This window comes from Halichoerus grypus, chromosome 3, assembly GCF_964656455.1.
Source record: "Halichoerus grypus chromosome 3, mHalGry1.hap1.1, whole genome shotgun sequence".
In the NCBI taxonomy this organism is placed as follows: domain Eukaryota; kingdom Metazoa; phylum Chordata; class Mammalia; order Carnivora; family Phocidae; genus Halichoerus; species Halichoerus grypus.
The window spans coordinates 31,069,102-31,090,967 of record NC_135714.1 but is presented as its reverse complement, the minus strand read 5'-3'; the positions used below and the strand labels follow the sequence as shown (position 1 = coordinate 31,090,967).

At 41.2% G+C, this 21,866-nt stretch overlaps 1 protein-coding gene and 1 long non-coding RNA gene across 3 annotated transcripts in view; one reads left to right on the top strand and one right to left on the bottom strand.

Annotated features, from left to right (window-relative positions):
• The window catches only part of LOC144381332 (uncharacterized), a 51,039-nt gene that overhangs the window by 7,988 nt on the left and 21,185 nt on the right, over positions 1-21,866 (top strand). Inside the window, exon 2 of the long non-coding RNA XR_013446308.1 lies at positions 20,081-20,119. This is a non-coding gene — a long non-coding RNA (uncharacterized LOC144381332). The remainder of the gene's footprint in view (positions 1-20,080; positions 20,120-21,866) is intronic.
• The window catches only part of PGM2 (phosphoglucomutase 2), a 37,934-nt gene continuing 33,382 nt past the window's right edge, over positions 17,315-21,866 (bottom strand). For both annotated transcript variants that reach the window (XM_078068491.1, XM_078068492.1), the window contains exon 14: positions 17,315-18,106. In XM_078068491.1, the coding sequence (XP_077924617.1) occupies positions 18,004-18,106 (103 nt within the window). In that variant the 3' untranslated portion in view covers positions 17,315-18,003. The remainder of the gene's footprint in view (positions 18,107-21,866) is intronic.

Here is a 21,866-nt window from a genome sequence, read left to right as displayed (position 1 = left end):
ATCAGTAGAGCTTTGTTGATCAGCAATTCTCTCTATGGGCTTGACCTAGGCATGGAAGTGATGGAAAGACAGATGAGACATTGTCCCTGCCCTCAACACTGTTAACGCACTTCTAATTCAGGATCAACAAACTTTGGCCCATTTAGTAAATATTTCAGCCTTTGCAGGCCATTCGGTCTCTGTTTCGACTTTGAGTTCTGTCACTATAGTGCAAAAGTCACCATAAACAGCACATACACAAACGAGTACAACTGTGTTTTAGTGACGATGGGTGCTGAAACGTGACTTTCACAAATTTTGGCATGTCATGAAATAGTTTTATTTTTAATTTTTTTTTTCCAATCACTTAAAACATAAAAACGACTTCATCAAACTCAAAAGCTTCTGAACAGCAAAGGGAACCAGCAACAAAATGAAAAGTCATGGGAGAAAACATTTGCAAACCACATATCCCATAAGGGTTAATAGATGCTTCGTTAATAACATGAAGTAACAAGATCTGGCCATAGTTCTAATAACAACCATGATTTGAGGTCGTGATAAGTATATATGATATTCTGAGATACCTGTGACAACGGAAATGTGACGTGAAAATCTGTGACTTCTACTGATGACAAATTCATGAGAACTGATCAACTTTTGTGGTTGTGTTGACTGCATTTATAATTGAAGGAAAATCTAAATTTTGATTAGAACTGCTAGAAGTTACTTTCTAAAAAATCTCTGGATTCTATGCATAGAGCCACTGGAGAATCTTTGATCTCAGGTTAAGAGGTCCTGAGGAGTCAATTGTGGGCTGGGGAAATCGGACAATGAGAAGACCCTCATCTTTGAGAGCACATTTTTTTTTTTAAGATTTGTAAATCTCTAAGTAATCTCTACACCCAGTGTGGGGCTCAAATTCACAACCCTGAGACCAAGAGTCGTGCACTCCACCGACTAAGCCAGCCAGGCACCCTGAGAACACAATTGTAATAGAGATGAGAAGACAGAGGCTAAATTGAAGTGAAGTGACTCAGTTAGGAGAGAGGAATTCTAAGTGCCATATGCAAGTCTGTCCCTATCCATGTGGCCTGTTCTGCTACTCCTTTAAGAGAAAGCTAGAGGGGCGCCTGGGGGGCTCAGTCAGTTAAGTGTCTGCCTTCGGCTCAGGTCATGATCTCAGGACCCTGGGATGGAGCCCCGCATCAGGCTCTCTGTTCAGTGGAGAGTCTGCTTATCCCTCTCCCTCTGCCCTCTCCCCCACTCATGCCCTCCTTCTCTCTCAAATAAATAAATAAATAAAATCTTAGAGAGAGAGAGAAGGCTAGACTGGTGTCAGGAGCTCTGTAGTGGAGTTTTTATGATACAGTAGCTGCTGCGTCGTGGGAACCAGGCAAACTAAAAGTGTTTAGATAGAATGTTGCCTGTCAACTGGACTTTTCAAGAGTTCTTACTAAAGCATTATTTTGGAAGAGTGGTTTGGAACAGACTTGTTCTCCCCTAAGAAGATACCCCAGCTTGTCAGAAGCACTTGCTACTTCTTTAATATCAACTCTACTGGTGGGAACAAGGGTGTGATTCTTTTTGTTGAACTATTATATTTTTATATTTTTCTAATTATCTACAATAAATGTGTATTATTTTATAATGGGAAAAGCCTAAGTTTTATCTCTGCTCTTTATTTTGGGCTATCTCATCTGTAGGAGCAAGTCAGCCTTGTTCCTGAATATTAAATTAGAATTTGATGAAAACAGAAAGGAAGAAAAGAGGAGAAGATGGAAGGAAAGAGGGAAGGAAGAAAGGAAAGAAGAGGGGTGCCTGGGTGGCTCAGTTGTTAAGTGTCTGCCTTCGGCTCAGGTCATGATCCCAGGGTCCTGGGATCGAGCCCCGCATGGGCTCCCTGCTCAGTGGGAAGCCTGTTTCTCCCTCTCCCTCTCCCCCTGCTTGTGTTCCCTCTCTTGCTCTTTAAAAAAAAAAAAAAAGAAAGGAAAGAAGGAAAAGTGAAAAAACTATTAGGTTTCCATACCATTCCAAGTTACTCAACCTTAACCAGGCCCCAGTACCTTTTGGTAATCCTTTAATTCATCTCTTATCCACTCGCCCTGCAAACACAGGAGTGAGCCTCAACCAAGTCCAGCCAACCCTGCCTAAGGGGTTGCCTTATCTGAGAACTGCCTGAGCCCAGCCCACATGGCCAATCCCACTGGCTGTGCTAATTAAATGTCTATTGCCTTAAGTCACTCATATTGGGGGGAGAGGGGTTGGTTCTTAGGCAGCAAAAGCTAATTTATACAAGTGAGTAATGTTTTCCAAATGTACGTTTCCTGGCAATGTCCCATATTCCACAAGTTCTCCAAGATTAACACACTGTGTGTTAGGATAACACCTATAGATGCTGTCAGAATCCAGAGAGGTTCTTCTGAGTGGCCAGTATTTTCTTAGTGTCTCATTACCCATCTAGGGCTTCGAAATTCTAGTTATATTGGGCATGCTGCCAAATCACACCTGGACTCAACCTCACCAACCAATCATCACAGTTCACATCTTCCTATAACTCGTGACAAGACTCCCTCCACAAATCTGTGTTAAATTCCTCTTTACTGCTCCAGAACCCCAGAAGCTCCTTTAGGTTTGGATGCTCCTTTGAAGGAAGACCCCATACCCGTCACACCGACCAGCATTAGATGGCCAAGGATCACTTCCTAGCTTTGTAAATGTAGGCAAATTACTTCACTGACTTCTGTTGCTTCTCGGTGTCCTCACCCATAAGACAGGGATACAAATAATAGTACTGACCTTATGATGTTGTCAGTGGGATAAACAAATTAGTAAAGGTAAAAATACTTAGACCAGAATCTAGTATGTAGTAAAGCATGTGATGATCATTATTACTCAGGGTTGCAATTTCTCTTCTTTTCCTTCTTCTCTGGATCATATCAGTCTTCTATCTCTCTAGGGAGAACGGGATGCGAATCTTAGACTATTTCTTTCAGGTGAGGATTAAGCAAACACCAATCTTTTTGGAGTTCCTCAGGAATTCAGGGATTCTTCAGGAATTCAGCTGTTTTGCTGCTTCAGAAACAATATAGTGATCGCTGGAAAAAAAAAAGTTTGACATTATTTTCTCTTCTAAATGGCCAAGATTTTGCCAGGCAAGCTTCTCCAAAGCCAATAACATTTTTTTTTTCAAGTTAAAATTGAACAACAACGATTTAACAATCTTTCCAAAATTCTTTCAAGCCCTGTGCCCCCCAGATGGCATTTTGCCCCGAGCCGGAGGGTGTGTGGGAACGGACATCGGGAGTGAGGCGGTCCTGGCCACACGTGGGCTGTGCAGGTGTGGAGAAGGCTCACAATTGAAATGGATATGAATGCTAGATAAAATATTTTTTAAATAAGTTTTAAAATGTAGAGTTGAACTCCAAAGAAAGGAAAAAAAGCTGCCTAGATGTTGAAAAAAGTTTCCTAGGTGAACTGGGAAGAGCAGAAAAGCAGTGTCTGGAGCATCCATGGCCTCAGGGGAGGTATGAGACGAATTAGGGCCTCAAGAGCTAGGAGTTCAAGACCTCTCTCTCTCTCTCTCTCTCTCTCTCTCTCTCTCTCTCTCTCTCACACACACACACACACACACACACACACGCAAACGCGTACACACTGGAAATATGGCCCCGGGGTGATAGAAGGCAGGGAGTTAGAACTGACTCCATTGTTTTTGTCCCCCTCACCCCCCCCAAAAAATTTCTATTTTTTAAAAACTTTTTATTTAAGTAATCTCTACACCCAACATGGGGCTCAAACTCATGACCCTGAGATCAAGAGTCGCATGTTCTATGGACTGAGCCAGGCAGGCACGCCAAGAAAGTTCTATTGGATTCTTTTTTCAAAATTCCTATTCTTATTCATGGTGTCCTAGCTTATCCCATAGTGTCCAAGAAACCTGAAAGGACTGCACCTCTGTGAAAGGGAATTAGAAACAAAGGTACTCCTGGTCCAGGATCAGGGAAGCTTGTAGTCTGCTTGACATGCTGGATGGAGGTGGGGGCTGAGGGGACAGGCAGGGGCAGAGGTGAGGAGAGTGAGTTCATGACCAGAAATCACAACTCCAAGCCTGAGTCCCACAGCAGAAGTGTGAATTTGTATAGGAAATTGCAAATTGGTATAGGAATCCAAAGCTAATAAAAGTCACATAAAAATTCATCAATAATATTGTTAGAAGAGTTGCGAATAACTTCTCCCAGATTGTATGTTGTCTTTTAACTCTATTTTTTTAAAGATTTTATTTATTTATCTGAGAGAGAGAGTGAGCACGAGCAGGGGGAGGGGCAGAGGGAGAAGCAGACTCCCTGCTGATTAGGGAGCCCGATGCGGGACTTAATCCCAGGACTCCAGGATCATAACCTAAGCCACCCAGGCACCCCTATACCAAAGTTTTAAATTCTCATGTGGTTGGCTCTTTTGCTTAATGGCTCCAGCTGGGTTAAGAAATCCTCCTCTACCCTGATATCATAGAGACAATCTCCTACACTTTCTTCTAAAGTGCTTAAAGTGTTCACAATTAGATTTTAAGTCCAACTGCAATTTACTTTTTGATATGGTTTTGGATATGGTTTGAGGTGAAGATCTCATTTTAGCTTTTCCATTTGGATAGCTAATTGTTCCAGAATTTTTTACCCAAAAGTTCTTTCCCTACAGACTTAGGATGCCATGTTGGTCATATACCAATTTCTTCTACATACATGTGCTTATTTGTTATTTTCTTCCATTGGTTTGTTTGTCTATCTCTCTGCCAGATTTATTTAATATATCTTTATAATAAATTTTAACATTTGGTAGTACCATTCCTCTCTTCTTGTTGTTAAGAACTGAAGAGTCTGAGAATTTATCTCATTTGCAAGCGAACAAGTTAGCCGGTCGCTGTTCCATGGATGCGAGCAGAAGACTTGAGAGGCTGTTGTGTCAGGAGCAAAGGACTTTATTTCATGCTTACAGTGCAGCAGACTGTGGAAGTTTCACATTCCCCTCAGCTACCCTTGTTTCCAAGTCCCACGTGGGACACAGAAGAGCTGAAATCAAGGCTGCACACATCACACTGAGGAACCCAAGATTAGGAGACCCCAAACTTGGGGCATCTGGTGGGCTCAGTGGAGAATGCAACTCTTGTTCTCAGCATTGTAAGTTCGAGCCCCACATTAGGTGTAGAGATTACTTAAAAGTAAAATCTTAAAAAAAAAAGGAAACCGCAGACTTTTGAAGGGGGTGCTAGCAAACCTGCCCTTCCCTTAACCCAGAGAGAGACATTTCTTAAATATCCTGTACATCCAACGAATCTGCCCTCTGCCCTGGAGGGAGATATTATCTCTATCTTCCTAAGCTATTTGCTATACAAACACCCTTGAAGACAGTCCAAAAAAAAAAAAAATCAGTGCCTGTGCTTCGATGTGCAGACATGCAAGAGACCAATGGAGCATTGTCCCCCAATATCTATGCTTCTTCAGTATTACTTTGCTTCTTGTGGCCCTTTATTCTTCCATATGAATTTTAAAATCAATTTGTATAGTTGTTTGGATAGACTGCTGCTAGATATAAATTTATCCAAATCATTTAAAAACATACTCTTAGGGCGCCTGGCTGGCTCAGTAGGTTAAGTGTCTGCCTTCAGCTCAGGTCATGATCCCAGAGTCCTGGGATCAAGTCCTACATCAGGCTCCCTGCTACCTGGAGAGTCTGCTTCTCTCTCTCCCTTGCCCCACCCCCCTGGCTCATGCTCTGTCTCTCAAATAAATAAAATCTTTAAAAAAAACAAAAAACAAAAAATGTACTCTTAAAAACAAACAACAAAAAAATACTCTTTACAACCACATATAAACAATATAACTAATTAGTAACTGTAATTGTAGGCGTGCAAAGCAATTAAAAGTTAATTTTATTTTATTTATTTATTTATTTGAGAGAGAGAGCATGAGCAGGGTGAGGGGCAGAGGGAGAAGCAGACCCCCTGCTGAGCAGGGAGCCCGATGTGTAGCTCGATTCTGGGACTCCAGCATCATGACCTGAGCTGAAGGCAGATGCTTAACCTACTGAGCCACCCAGGTGCCCAGCAATTTACAGTTTTTTTTTTTTTTTTAAAGATTTTATTTATTTGACAGAGAGAGACACAGCGAGAGAGGGAACACAAGCAGGGGGAGTGGGAGAGGGAGAAGCAGGCTTCCCGCGGAGCAGGGAGCCCAATGTGGGGCTTGATCCCAGGACCCTGGGATCATGACCTGAGCTGAAGGCAGACGCTTAATGACTAAGCCACCCAGGCGCCCCAGCCATTTACAGTTTAAAGAGAAAGCACGGGGGCGCCTGACTGGCTCAGTCGGTGGAGCATGTGACTGTTGATCTCAGGGTTGTAGGATCGAGCCCCACATTGGGTGTAAAGATTACTTAAAAATAAAATCTCATAAGAATAAAAAAATAGGGACGCCTGGGTGGCTCAGTCGTTAAACATCTGCCTTCACATGATCCCAGGGTCCTGGGATCGAGCCCCGCATCGGGCTCCCTGCTCTGCGGGAAGCCTGCTTCTCCCTCTCCCACTCCCCCTGCTTGTGTTCCCTCTCTCGCTGTGTCTCTCTCTGTCAAATAAATAAAATCTTTAAAAAGAATAAAAAAGAGAAACTGGAAATCAACAACAAGTTAAAAAGCAAACAAAATAACAGCAGCGACAATAGCAACAAAACAGAGAACCCCCTGGGATCTTGCAGAAGTAAATACAGAATAGCCTTGTGATCACATTTCTACAAAGTAGGGCACAAGGGACAAAACAAAACAAAAAACAAAAAATAAACTTTTGTTGAAAATAACAACAAGCACATTCACAAACCACTAGGAAAACATCCACTGCAAGAGACAGTCAATACATACAGCAAACTGAAGAAATATCATTAGAATTTTAGGTTATAGTATAAGCTGAAACAAGCATATTAAAATTTATTTTCAAAAACTCAAAAATGGGAACCAAGAGAATGGAATGGTATAGAACGGAATAATAAAGAAAAGGAAGGTTTTGAAAACTAGATCAAACTGAACTTCTAGGGAAAAAAACAACTGAAAACTAAAACTCCAAAGAAAGGTTAAATGTCCAATTAGAGAAAGCTAACAGGTTAGTGATCTGGAAGATAGCTCTGAGAAAATGGCTGAGGCAGCAACACAGACATAAAGAAATGGAAAACAATACATGTGTTTCTAAAATAATGAAACTACAAATCACCAAGCACAAAACAAAGTCTTGCAAGCAATCAATAGTGAGTGAAAGGTACCACCTCACCTCCATGAAGTTCAAGAACAGGCAAAACTAATCTGTGATGTTAGCTGTTAGAACAGCAGTTATCTCTGGAGGGTGAGGGAAGGTTCCAGCTGAAAAGGGCACTCACGTACCCTTTGAGATACCAGATATGTTTTATACCTTCATGGTTGCATTGTTGTGTACATATGTAAGAGGTCACTGAACTGTACACTTCAGATTTTGTGCATTTTCTTGTATGTATATTACACTTTAATAAAAATACTTTAAAAAAAGCCATCAGAGAAAAGGGGGAAAAGTTATCTACAAAGGGATTACAGCTAAATTAACAAACAAAAAGGGCCAAAATATAATTCAACAGTGACTTCGAAGTGCCAGGGAAAATATATATCAACTTAGAGTTCTGTACCTTGCAGAATTATTATTAACAAATAAGGCTGACTAAAGACATTTCCAGGTCAAGACTAAAACAACCTCTAAAATATGTGCTTCAGGGTCACCTGGGTGGCGCAGTCAGTGGGTCGTCCAACTCTCCACTTTCAGTTTCGGCTCAGGTAGTGATCTTGGGGTCATGGGATCCAGCCCCACATTGAACCCCGCCTCGCAGGCTCTGCGCTCGGCATGGAGTCTCCTTAAGTTTCTCTCTCTCTCTCCCTCTGCCCCTCCCACCCTCAAATAAATAAATAAATCTTTACAAAAAAAATAAAGTAAAATATGTGCTTCAGCAAGAAGGGGTGGGATGCATGAATCATAATAGCAAACAGGTTAGTGAATCTATGTAAGCATTAATTTTCAATAATTATTTTGATAGGTTTTGAAAATTAGGTGGGTTCTACTATAGACACACACACAAAATGTTACATGACAAGGTTATTCACCACTGCATTGTTTGAAACAGCACAAATTAGAAACAACTTCAGTATTCATCCGTACATTGAAATACTATTTGGCCATTAAGATGAATGAAATACATTTTTGAATACCGTATAGAATAAATATATTTCTGTATGAGTCAGATTTTTCTGCATTAACAACTACAACATGTCAGTTGGTTATAACAATGAACATGGATTTCTCATACATTCCATCTACAGGGGAAGAATGAATAATTGCAAACATTAAAACACGTTCACAGGGGCACCTGGCTCCGTTGGTAGAGCATACTACTCTTGAATTTGGGGTTGTGAGTTCATGCCCCATATTGGGTGTAGAGCCTACTTAAAAAAAAAAAAACACTTTCACAATTGCTCAGTAAAAAAAAAAAAAATGCAGAACAGAGTGTGCAGTGTCTTACCATTTGGATAAAGTAAGTCAAAACAAAAGAATCCATCACATAATTGTTTTATATACAAGATCTCTAGAAGAATAAACTTGAAACTGGCAAAGGTGATTGCCTTCATGCATAGGAATTGACTGACCAGGAGTACTGGTAGACAAGACATTTCACTCTCTGTATACCCTTTTATACCTTTGAATTTTCTTCCATTGGAATATATTACCTAAGCAAAAATTAAATTCCCTGTATCATTTGGGTGGTGACTAGAGATAGTAACTTCAGACATGTTTAAAGAAATATACATGTTAAGATTTTAAGAGTAACCACACACACACACACACACACACACACACACACACACACACACACAGAAGGAATTGAATATACAACTAAAATGGCACAGGAAACAAAGAGGGTAAGACAAACTATCTTGAGCCTTTTTAAAAAATAAACTTAAGAGCCATGTTTCCTTTTCTGTGAACTGTCTTTCCACATCATTTGCTCTCGTCTCTATTAGATTGTTGATCTTTTTTGTTACTGATATCTGGGGACTCTTTGTACATGAGGGAGAGAAGCCCTTTGTGATAGAAATCGCAAACATTTTTGCTCAGTTTGTCACAGATTTTATTTCATGTGGGCAGCTTTCAATCCTTTCTTTTAACATGAGTCTTAGTTAGAAAGGCCTTTCTCACTCTGAGGTTGAAAAAGAATTAATCCCATATTTTCTTCCAACACTTCCCTAGGTCCTGTGGTCTCATTTCCCCAGGCGAACTTTTCTAGGCAAGAGCAGTAGTGGGTACATCTGCTTGTCAATCCATAGGGCCTAATGTCTTTTGTGGGATTTCTCCAGTAGTTAATACATTTCTACTGAAAACTTCAGTTTCTCCCTAATCACCCAGGAGTGTCCTGTATGACCTAGACAATTGAAAAATGTCAACAGTGACTTTGAAAAATAATTTGGTTTCATCCCCCTTATAGATAAGGGAATTGAGGTTAGTGAAGAAGCATCTCACAGTTAGGAAGCAGTGGGGTTGGGATCGAAACTCAGGTTGTTGCTACGGAGTCCACAACCTTAACCCCAGTAGGTTGTAGTGAGTGTAAGATATATTGATTTTTTTTCTCTTTAAAAATTACTGGTGATATCTGGGGAAATGAAGGCAGCAAAAAGATAAGTGATTTTCTAAAACAGACCTACAAACACTAAATGGGGGAATTATGAAAGGTAGTTTATAAATCTCATATGTTCATTTATCCAATGACAGTAATACTTAATACTTTGCAGTTTATAAAGTGTTCTCACAAAGATCAGATCATGTCACTCTTCCTTCCTTACTTCCTCTCTCTCTCCCTTCCTTCCTTCCATCCTTCCTTCCTTCCTTCCTTCCTTCCTTCCTTCCTTCCTTCCTTCCTTCCTTCCTATTAGAGAGAAAGAGAGAGCACACATGCATGTGGGGCTGGGGGTGGAGGGGCACAGGGAGAGAATCTTAAGCAGGCTCCACACCCAGCTTGGAGTCCAACACAGGGCTCAATCTCAGGACACTGAGATCATGACCTGAGCCGAAATCAAGAGCCAGACGCTTAACCGACTGAACCACCCAAGCGCCCCTCATGTCACTCTTTCAACAGGGAGATGTTTTAGCTGTTAAAATAGCATTTGTCCTATAGTAGAATGAGAGGGGAAAATAGCATATAGACAATGTTATTCATTGCTGTTATATGAGCAAAGAATTGGAAACAACTTAAATGTCCTTCAGAGAGACTGAAAAGCAGAGGCAGAACAATGTGTCTCTTGTTCTACCGTTTGTCAGCAAACGCATATTTCAACTTTATCCTTTTGAGTTTCTAAATTCAGAAATAGTCTGTTCAATATTTCTTTCATCATTGTGATAGTCAACATTCTCCCACATAAGACGTATACTTTGGCCGCAAGCTCAGGGTCTGTTTCATCCACAAGGTCAGTCCATTCAACTGCAACTATATTTCTTTCTTCTTTTAGGTGTCCACTCATTAGCCCTCCTCTAGCTTGCGTGGTAACTGGCAATTCTCAAAGCAGAACAACCCTTCAATCTTATTTGTGTTACTGATGATAGAGCGCAACATTGGCCAAACTCTGTGACTTCACAGACTTTCTTCAGGATTTTTTTTTTTTGTCTTACTTTGTGAGATTGATTTTTGTTGCTTGCTACACAGATGCATACTCCCGGGCAGATTTCATATGGCATTGTACAATTTAATAGCTTTCGGTCCAGCATCCTTTCCACAGAAGCTGCTAAACGTAGACTCTCTGAACAGACATAGGACATAGACCCCAAATGAGACCATGCTCATTTAAATCTCTTGCTATCTTACTCACAAAGATCGTGGTTGCAGTTTTGGTTGCACAGCAGAGTATACACCATCTGAAGGAAGATTCTCGTATTTCCTCATTTGTGGTTCCATCCACCATGTGGCTGGTCGACTCAAGGAAAGCCGTCATCAGATCTCTTCTTGGATTCCTACACTCCATTCACATTGCTCCCTTTCTTTGTTGGTCTTCATAACTCAGTACAAAAATGTAATTTTGTTTTATAACAGGCAAGTAATCTATTAAGAGAAATCACTAAAGGGCGCCTGGCTGGCTCAGCTGGTAGAGCATGCAACCCTTGAGTTTGAGCCCTGCATTGGGCACAGAGTTTACTTAAAAAAAAAAAAAAAAGAAAGAAAAGAAAAGAAATTACTAAATTCCTGAAGGTATGACAAATCACTTTCTTTGTGCCAGTGGAGCCCAAGAGAACTGAGAGCAGGACTCTCTCATTAAGAGTGACATAAGCTACAAATCCCACCTGAAATTGCTTATCAGCTTCTCCTGCTTCTTCCGTGGGAGGCTGGCCTCCACCAGTCTTGTGGCATTCTGTGTGACACTGGATACATTAACTCATCCCTCTTAACTGAACCCTTTGCCATTTACCTGATTACTTGTGTTATGCAGGGCAGAGCAGGAGTAGGTAAAGTGGCCGGTGATAACCAATCCACGGCACTTGGAAGACCAAGATGGCACCCCTCCTCCATTTCTATCAAGTATTCTTGCCAAAAAATCAAATCTGATTTGATTTCTCTCCATCTTCTGTACCACTTCACAGAAAATGGAAGGCACAGAGAAATATGATAATATACCATGAGGAGGCAATTAGTAAAATCCAAAGTGTGGGAAACCCTACAGAACAGATGATTGGGTCGTTGGAAACAAACTATAAAAAGGGAGAAAAAAGAGATGAAGAATTTATAGATTAAAAGATTGAAGAGAACTATCAACCGAATTCAATGAATGACTACTGGAACCCTGGTTCAAGCAAAGTGTAGAGAAATTGGCAAACTGACCGGATAATTGAGGATATTAAGGAACTGTAAGCATTTGTAGGTATGACAATAATATAGCGATGGGTGTAAATAAGTCCCATCTTTTATGGATACATACTGAAATATTTACAGATGCAAGGACAGGTCTGGGATTTGCTTCAGAATTGTTGCGTAGCAAGATGGGACATGAGAGGAAATGGATGTAAACCAATTGGCTACAAATGGAGGACTGGCTATGAGTGGAGCTGGGTGATGGATACTCAGAGATCCACTGTACTATTCTTTTTTTTTTTTTTTAAGTATTTTAAAGATTTTATTTATTTGAGAGAGGGAGAGAGCAGCACCAGAGAGAGCACGAGCTGGGAGGAGGGGCAGAGGGAGAGGGAGAAGCAGACTCCTTGCCAAGCAAGGAGCCTGATGCGGGGCTCAGTCCCAGGACCCTGGCATCATGACCTGAGCTGCAGGCAGAATCTTAACCAATTGAGTCACCCAGACGCCCCTGGCTTGATATGTGTTGGAATTCTCCATAATAAGTTTTTAGAAAAAAGATTAGGTTACAGTCAGACATTAAAGTCACCGAAGATTCTGGGCAGATGTTTGAAGTGAAGGTGCACAGAGTGAACTGGAGGGAGCACAGCTGGTGAACTGAGTGGGGAAAATGGATTTGGGGCTGAGCTGCACTGAATACAATTTGAGACATCCGAGTAGGAAAGTCTCAGTAGGCAGGTGGTAACCTAGGGTCGGAACCTGGAAGAGGTCTGGAGTCCTATACTTAGGACAATTACAGCTGTGAGCAGAGAGAAGTTTTCAGAATGCACAGAGTAAATAATTACACCTTAGGGAATGAACCACCTTAGGGTTCAGAAGGAAAAAAAAAAAAAGGAAACCTGCTGAACCAGCAAAGCAGATAATTAGCCCCAGCCTCCACCTAAAGTTTACATTCGTTTTACTCCATGATAGGAGTACTTATCAGACAGATGAGCTGCATTTCACTCTTTTTAAAATAGTTTTTTTTTTTAAAGATTTTATTTATCTGACAGAGAGCGAGCACAAGCAGGGGGAGTGGCAGGCAGAGGGAAAAGCAGACTCCCGGCTGAGCAGGGAGCCCAAAGCGGGACTCAGTCCCAGGACCCTGGGATCATGACCCGAGCTGAAGGCAGATGCTTAACCGACTGAGCCACCCAGGCGCCCCTTAAAATAGTTTTTTTTCCCGTTACAATGAAGTAATTCCGAACAATGTATTTTAAGGACCCAATCAGGCTCATCATCTCTGAACTGCAACCCAAACTTCCTTCTAGCAGTTTCACAGTACTATTTCGAAATGGTTTCAAGAGCTACTTAGACCTGGAACTGGCTCTTTGGTCCAAGTGCCCAACTGCCTTCTGTACCAAACACTGGTGCCACTTTAACTGGACCCAAACGGGAAGAGACAGAGAAACAGCTCTGTTCTTCCCTGTGTATTTTCAAGGACTGACAGAGGGGAGCCAGGGAGAAAGGAACCTGGCCCCCCAACACTGCTCTCCATCCTGGTGCCCACGCGCTCGTGCTGGTGGGGCAGCCAGAGGCTCTCACCTCTCCAGACAGCTGCCTTTTTCCTCCAGTGAATCCCAGTAGTTACTGCACTCTGCTTACATGGAGAAGTCGAGGGGAGTGATGGTATCTTCCACTTTCTGTCCCCTGCCTTGGAGTGTGACATCTTGCTTTCAATGTTTGTTGTACACAAATCTGCTTGGAGCAAGGACGGAACGAAGGGACGATGCACAGAAAGGACCTGCAGAGAGCCTCCCAGAGTCAAATTGTTTTGAACAAAAATGTTAGGGATTTGGGCGCCTGGGTGTCTCAGTCGGTTGAGCGGCTGACTCTTGATTTCAGCTCAGGTCATGATCCCAGGGTCCTGGGATCGAGCCCCACATTGGGCTCCCTGCTCGGCGGGGAGTCTGCCTCTCCCTCTGCACCCGCAACCCCCCCCCAGCTCCTGCTCCCCTCCATCAAAAATAAATAAATAAAATCTTTAAAAAAAAAAAGTTAGGGATTTGAATTTGGTCGTCTCAAAAAAGACGAGTCCAAAAGGGGGCATCACATTTGGAACAACGTGTGCTTGCCCACAGTTGGGGCAGTCCAGGATAGCAGGACCACGCTGTACCACCGTGCGCTGTGCGTGTGTATTTCCCCTGCTAGGCTGACTCTGAGAGCAGGACAGCAGGTTATTACCAGCATCTAGAGAAGTGGCTGGCTCGTCGTAGCAGGATTCCAACAGGACTCAGTGAACATACGAATGAATGCACAAATAGGATTTGGTCTTTTTTTTTTTTTTTTCCGAAGATTTTATTTATTTATTTGACAGAGAGAGACACAGCGAGAGAGGGAACACAAGCAGGGGGAGTGGGAGAGGGAGAAGCAGGCTCTCCGCTGAGCAGGGAACCCGATGTGGGACTTGATCCCAGGACCCTGGGATCATGACCCAAGTCGAAGGCAGACGCTTAATGACTGAGCCACCCAGGCGCCCTGGATTTGGTCTTTTAGAATGAAGAAATTATAAGTATGATTTAGATGCCATCCTTTCAAAATCCCTCCAAAGTAGGACATATGTGTTTGTTCCATCACTTAAAGCATTTATTTTTATTTATTTACTTTTTAAAGGTTCATTTATTATTATTTTTTAGTAATCTCTACACCCAATGGTGGGCTCGAACCCAAGACATCAAGATCAAGAGTCGCCTGCTTTTCTGACTAAGCCAGCCGGGTGCCCCAAAGCAGTTATTTTTAAAGCCAAGAGTTTCCAATGTCATGAAATAACACCACTTTCCCATGATAGCATGATGATTGAGGTACATTGATGAGATAAACGAAAGGTACTCCCATTTTTTCTTAAAGAGTAACAGTTGTTATTTCGTAGACCACAAAGAAAATACAAAGTTGGCCTGCATTTTCTCCTGCAAGACAGTCTTTCAGACTAAAAGGGATCTGTTCTTTTGGAACACCAAAAGAAAACGGTTCCAGCTCTTCCACTCAAGTAGGACCACCTTCCCCAAGCAGGGGTAGCTCTTAGAAACAGAGGGCGTGGCTGTGCGGGTGCTCAGTCCTGATCATCCCCTTATTCCCCAGCAAAATATTTCCCAGTACTGCAGACCATGTGGTTCCACCTTGCTTGTCCCTGGTTTCAGCTCACACCCTTCAGGCTGCAAGGACAGGCCGGATATGAACACCAGGCTGCCTACCCCCTCTTCGGTACCAAGTGTTTTTCCCCTGATCTCCAATGTTAGGTCTTGTGATAGGACTAGTTAAGCATTCTGCCAAAGAGAATCGCCAATGATTTATTGTTGCTGATAATGTCCTTTATGTATTTTCCACATAAGAATGAAATGACCTCAGAGATCATTTAGCAAAATCTCCACTGAGATTATCACCCAAAGCTCATGGTCTACATGAGGGGTCACTCTTGGTGTTGTATATTCTGTGGATTTGGACAAATGTATACTGACATGTATTCACCATTATAGGATCCTATAGAGTATTTTCACTTGCCTAAAAATCCTCTGTGCTCCACCTATTCACAGCTCCCCGCCCTGCCCATGTAGGTTCATCAGTTGTAACAAAGGTACCACTTCTGGTGGGGATGTTGATCATGGGAGAGGCTACTACTATGGGGGAGCAAGGAAGATATAGGATATTTCTATACCTTCCTCTCATTTTTGCTGTGAGCCTAGAACTGTTCTTAAAAAAAGTCTTTTACAAGAATAACAAAATTGAGACTTTGAGAGGTTAAGTGACTTGACCAAGGTCACAAAGATGGTTCACAGCAGACCATGATTAGAACCCAGGGGTCTTATGTTGCAAGCTTTATGCACCACACATTATGCTACCTGCCATCCCATAAAAACTCACAAAAAATATTCAGTGAGCATACATGGTGTGCTCTTTCTTAGAACTACAAGTGATAAACAGAGTTAGGGGATCTCCTCCAGGTCCAACTGAATCACCTGCTCACATGAATGGCAGAAAAGTGCGGGTATGTCCTGAAGTTTGTATCTGGGTTATGTTTTTAGCACCCCCTCCAAAAAAAAAAAAAGAAAAAAACCACACACATCCCCCAGCACCTCTATACTATAGTTGGTGTTGTGCTCTATGCTTGGGAGCCCTTCTCCTTCATCTTCAGCTGCTACTCACCCCCAAAGGCGAAGCAGTCATTCATCTCTCTTCCGTGAGGTTTTCTCTGGATAGGATGGATCCGTCTCTCATACTTCTGAACCTCAGTACTTTGCAGATAAGTCCATTAGAGAATTTGTAAGCATTCCAGTTACTCCCTAGCCCTCCAATTAGACTGTGAGCATCATCACAGCATGGTGGGTCACCACCACCTTTGTATTTCCAGTAACAAACTGGGGCATAGTTTATATGCTCCAAAATCTGCAGAGAGGATACAGATCTGACATTTCTTATTTCTAGAGTACACTTTGAGACTAGAAAACATCATAAAACAAAAATACAGCTTTTCCAATGAAACAGCTGACAGAATATATCGAATATTATAGATTTAAGTTCTCTGAAAGGGGGGCGCCTGGGTGGCTCAGTCGGTTAAGCATCTGCCTTCAGCTCAGGTCATGATCCCAGCGTCCTGGGATCGAGCCCCACATCGGGCTCCTGGCTCAGCAGGGAGCCTGCTTCTCCCTCTGCCCACCCTCACTCTTGTGCTCGCTCTCGCTCTCCCTCTCTCAAATAAAATCTTAAAAAAAAAAAAAAAAGAAAGCATAACACTTTGGAAGGTTCTCTGAAAGGCACAAGCTATATATCACTAAGATATAAAAACACTTTTTCCCTTTACTTTAGAAAAATGATTGCCAATGAGATTGTAATTTTTCATTGTTCTGAAACTGCTAGTAACCATCTAGGTTAATAATAATAACAACAGGCAATCATTTGCTTGAAAAATAGAAAAACCACATAAAATACAGAAAGCACATAAAGAACAGTGTGGTCCTGACTCATGGGTACTCAAAGGGAGTCATTTTGGATGGTTTTAAGGCCACTGGTTATGAGGAGGTGAGGAGGCACAGGTTAAAGACAAACCTGGGAAAGGAAATCTAATGGTTTTATTTTATTTTATTTTAAAGATTTTATTTATTTATTTGTCAGAGACAGAGAGGGAACACAAGCAGGGGGAGCAGCAGAGGGAGAGGGAGAAACAGGTTTTCCGCTGAGCAAGGAGCCCGATGCGGGACTCGATCCCAGGATTCTGGGATCACGACCTGAGCCGAAGGCAGACGCCCAAATAACTGAGCCACCCAGGCGTCCCAATCTAATGGTTGTAGATTATAATCACATATGAACAAGGCAAAAAACCCAAATCAGGTATATAGTTAATGTTTACAGTCCTTGCTGCTTCTGTTCCAAAGATTACATGAACTTGTACCAAAGCAAACAACTGTACAATAAAGTACTTTGCAGTTTCAAGTAGCCAATTTTTTAATTCAAGCTTTAAAAAGATAAATGTTAATGCACTGAACAAAGATGGTTAGGCTGTTTTTTCCTAGCACATATACAATGTATAACGATGTATTATTAGAACTAAAAAGTTTTAGGTAAAAAATGTCTTTTTAAAGTATCTTTGGGGCCACTTTATAGATTCTTGTAAATTCCTCCACTTTAGGTTCCCTAAACATGAACACGGCATTTGATTTGTTTATATATTTTACCTTATAAGCAACTGATAGAAATGTAAATATACATATACCTAAAAAGTGGCTATCCTATAACATGACAGCCCAGAATTTAGAAACTGTATAGGCTTTCTGGCGATTTCAATTATGCATAAAAAGAATTATAGAGGAGACACACTTGTTATTTATTCTAATTAAAGCATATTAATTACAATATGTTATTGTAAAGAAAGTTAGCTATTTTTAAAATCTTCATTTTTGAATTCAGATAATGCCCAGGTTCAACCCTTTAATAGGAATGTTGGTTTGTTAGGTTTGGCCATCTTTTCTTTATTCATCTTAAAGGTCAAAAATAGAACAATGAGGAATGTAGGTCTATTAAAAATATATAAATACTTGTAGCAATTGTTTAAGTCATTTGGTCCTCAAAAACACTGCTTAATTGTAATTATGCCCAAGGCTGGAATATTTTACTCTGCCTTTGGTTGCAGGTTGTACTTTTGTGGCTGGAAAAAATGTTCTTCAATAGCACTGACTAGTTCATTTAGTTCCTTCTTCAGCTGCTCGGGATCACTGGAAAATAAGGGGGAAAATTCCAGATCAGTGGATTATTCCAAAGCATATTTGAAGTTCTCCCCACATTGGTCAAGTAACATTGAAATGTACCCTTAAGAGAGGACTAAATCAGACAAAACAGAACCCCAGTGACTGAAGCATGGGAACGCATCTGTTGACTTGGACAAAAAAAACCCCATGAGACAATATCCGTTCTTTCACCCAAGGTTTTACTAGGATCTCTACTATAAACAAATAAGAATTTTTTAAAAAATGATTATGTTATGTTAATCACCATACATTACATCATTAGTTTTTGATGTAGTGTTCCATGATTCATTGTCTGCGTATAACACCCAGTGCTCCATGCAGAACGTGCCCTCTTTAATACCCATCACCAGGCTAACCCATCCCCCCACCCCCCCTCCCCTCTAGAATCCTCAGTTTGTTTCTCATAGTCCATAGTCTCTCATGGTTCGTCTCCCCCTCCGATTTCCACCCCCCTTCATTCTTCCCCTCCTGCTATCTTCTTCTTCTTCTTCTTTTTAAACATATAATGTATTATTTGTTTCAGAGGTACAGATCTGTGATTCAACAGTCTTGCACAATTCACAGCGCTCACCATAGCACATACCCTTCCCAATATCTATCACCCAGCCACCCCATCCTTCCCACCCCCCACCACTCCAGCAACCCTCAGTTTGTTTCCTGAGATTAAGAATTCCTCATATCAGTGAGGTCATTTGATACATGTCTTTCTCTGATTGACTTATTTCACTCAGTGTAATACCCTCCAGTTCCATCCACGTTGTTGCAAATGGCAAGATTTCATTCCTTTTGATGGCTGCATAATATTCCATTATATATATATACCACATCTTCTTTATCCATTCATCTGTCAATGGACATCTTGGCTCTTTCCACAGTTTGGCTATTGTGGACATTGCTGCTATAAACATCGGGGTGCACGTACCCCTTCGGATCCCTACGTTTGTATCTTTGGGGTAAATACCCAGTAGTGCAATTGCTGGGTTGTAGGGTAGCTCTATTTTCAACTTTTTGAGGAACCTCCATACTGTTTTCCAGAGTGGCTGCACCAGTTTGCATTCCCACCAACAGTGTAGGAGGGTTCCCCTTTCTCCGCATCTCCACCAACATCTGTCATTTCCTGACTTGTTAATTTTAGCCATTCTGACTGGTGTGAGGGGATATCTCATTGAGGTTTTGATTTGGATTTCCCTGATGCTGAGCTAAACAAATAAGAATTTTTAAGAAACACAGTTTTTTGCTCTAGCATCCCTTAAAAGATCTGCAATATTTGTACCTAACAGAGCAAAGAAAACTTTGATGACTTCAGTTGTCATTCGATCCTGCTAAACTTTTACAAATGACATCTCTGTTAAGTTCTCGGTCTCCCAGGATAGGAATGTTCCTGATCCCGTTTGCCTTCAAACTACTGGAAGCTAAGCAGCAGCCGGTCTGCAAGGCCTTCCTAGTAGGTACAGAGAATGGGAGCCTCCTAGTGGGCCTGCTAATCACACACCAGGAACTCAGAGTTCCCCCCACCTCCTCCCCACTTTTTTTAATCTTTTTTATTCTAACTCCAGAACAAAAGGGTCCTGACTAAAGTACACAAAACAATCTAGGGAGCTAGTTCCCTCTAAGGAAATCAAGTTTTCAAGCATATGAAAAACATTTATTTAAATGCAAACAACTGGAAGGTAGGAAAAGATAAAATGAATTTGTGTTTAGACTAGCAGCTCATGTTAGTGTCAGGTTACTAGCGCTGGGTGTTTACTCTAAGTACTTGAAACCAAAAAGCTGAATTTAAAAAGCTAAATCCTTCAGTTCCAACTTGCATGACTTCATATTGACTGTCTTCAATATATGTAACTTTATTTTAATGGAAAACGAAATTCTTGTAATGAGTTAAGATCATTTTTACATTGTAATCGCTCCCCAGTACAACTAAAACAATCCATTTTATTGCAGACATTAATTCTGGCTCTACTACCAGCCCTATGCCCTCAGGTAAGTGGCCTCGCCTCTCCAAGGCCCAGATTTCTCATTTGTAAAATTGGGATAAAGACTTTTATTTTCTCAAGAGAGTTGCTGTGTAGATTGAGATAAATTATATAAAGCAATTAGCACAGAACCTGGCCCCAAAACCTCAATAAATGTAGCTATCATTAAAATTATGTTTACCCCCACTGGTGACATATAAAGTATGCTTCATAAATACATATGAATCACATAGGTCGTCGTTTCCTTTTCCCTAAGTGTGTTTTGAAGACAATACTTCTCAGGAAGGCACATACCTAATACTTACTGTTGTGTTTTTTTTAACAATATGCCTAAAATTAAACTCACCAGTGAATATACAAATATAAACATTTAAATATATATACCTCCTACTGGTTTTGTTAGTTAGAACCTTGCTTGATATAATTAGTATCTAAACCCTGAGATAGTAACAGAGTGTCCTTGTTCTTGGGAATTGTGTATTGAGGTTTGCAACTTATTTTCAGATGGCTCAGGGAAAAAAACAAACAAAATCAAACCTGCATATACAATACATGGTGAGAGACAGAAAATATTGCAAAATGTTAGCAATTGCTGAGTCTAGCTTAAAGTGGGCTAACTATGGCTGGCAGCCTGCTGACAGCCCATTTTTGTAAATAAAGATTTATTGGAACATAGTCACACCTATTCCTTTATGTATAAGATTTCTTTCTGCTTTTGAGCAACAGCAGAGGGGAGTAGTGCGACCATATGGCTTGCAAATTCTAAAATGTTTACTATCTGGCTCTTTACAGAATAAGTTTGTGGGGCACCTGGGTGGCTCAGTCGGTTAAGCGTCTGCCTTCGGCTCAGGTCATGATCCCAGGGTCCTGGGATCGAGCCCCACATCGAGCCCTGCATCGAGCCCCGCATCGGGCTCCCTGCTCCATGGGAAGCCTGCTTCTCCTCCCACTCCCCCCGCTTGTGTTCCTGCTCTCTCTCTCTGTCAAATAAATAAATAAAATCTTTTTAAAAAAAGAAAAGTTCGCCAACCCTTGGTCTAAGTGAAAGGTATGTGGGTATTCATTGAAATTTTCTAAAATACAAAGTTAGACAAAAGACATCTACTGATTTGATTCCCATCTTTTTATAAGCAGGACTTAAATTAGAAAAGGATTTTCCGTTCTAAGGGATAAGTGGGTCATGGAATTCTATGAAAAAATGAAATTGATGATATAAAATATACTAATATTAAAGTGATCAGAAAATAAGGAAACTTAGCCATGGCTTTATTGCTGTTTTATGTTAGGTATGCTGGTGACCTGACAGCATATCTGTGGACTGGCCTAGTGCCCAATGTCCCAATTAATAAACTGGAGCAGCATTTTGACGAATATAATAAAAGGACAATTTTTCAAAACATTTTCAGGACTTTGTAAACTAATATTTGAAGTTAAAGCCACCCAATAATCCATGTGAATACTATAAAATACCAGATCCTCAAACATTAAATAGTATTGTTATTATAAAGTTTCTGAATTATTATATTTGCACAGAGTAACGACAAGGAAGGGACAAATATAGAGAGAAAATGGATCTTTAAGTTGGACTATTGTTCCTTTGTTTTCTTTTTTTAAGATTTTATTTATTTGACAGAGAGTTAGCGAGAGCAGGAACACAAGCGGAGGAGTGGGAGAGGGAGAAGCAGGCTTCCCACCGAGCAGGGAGCCCGATGCAGGGCTTGATGCAGGGCTCGATCCCAGGACCCTGGGATCCT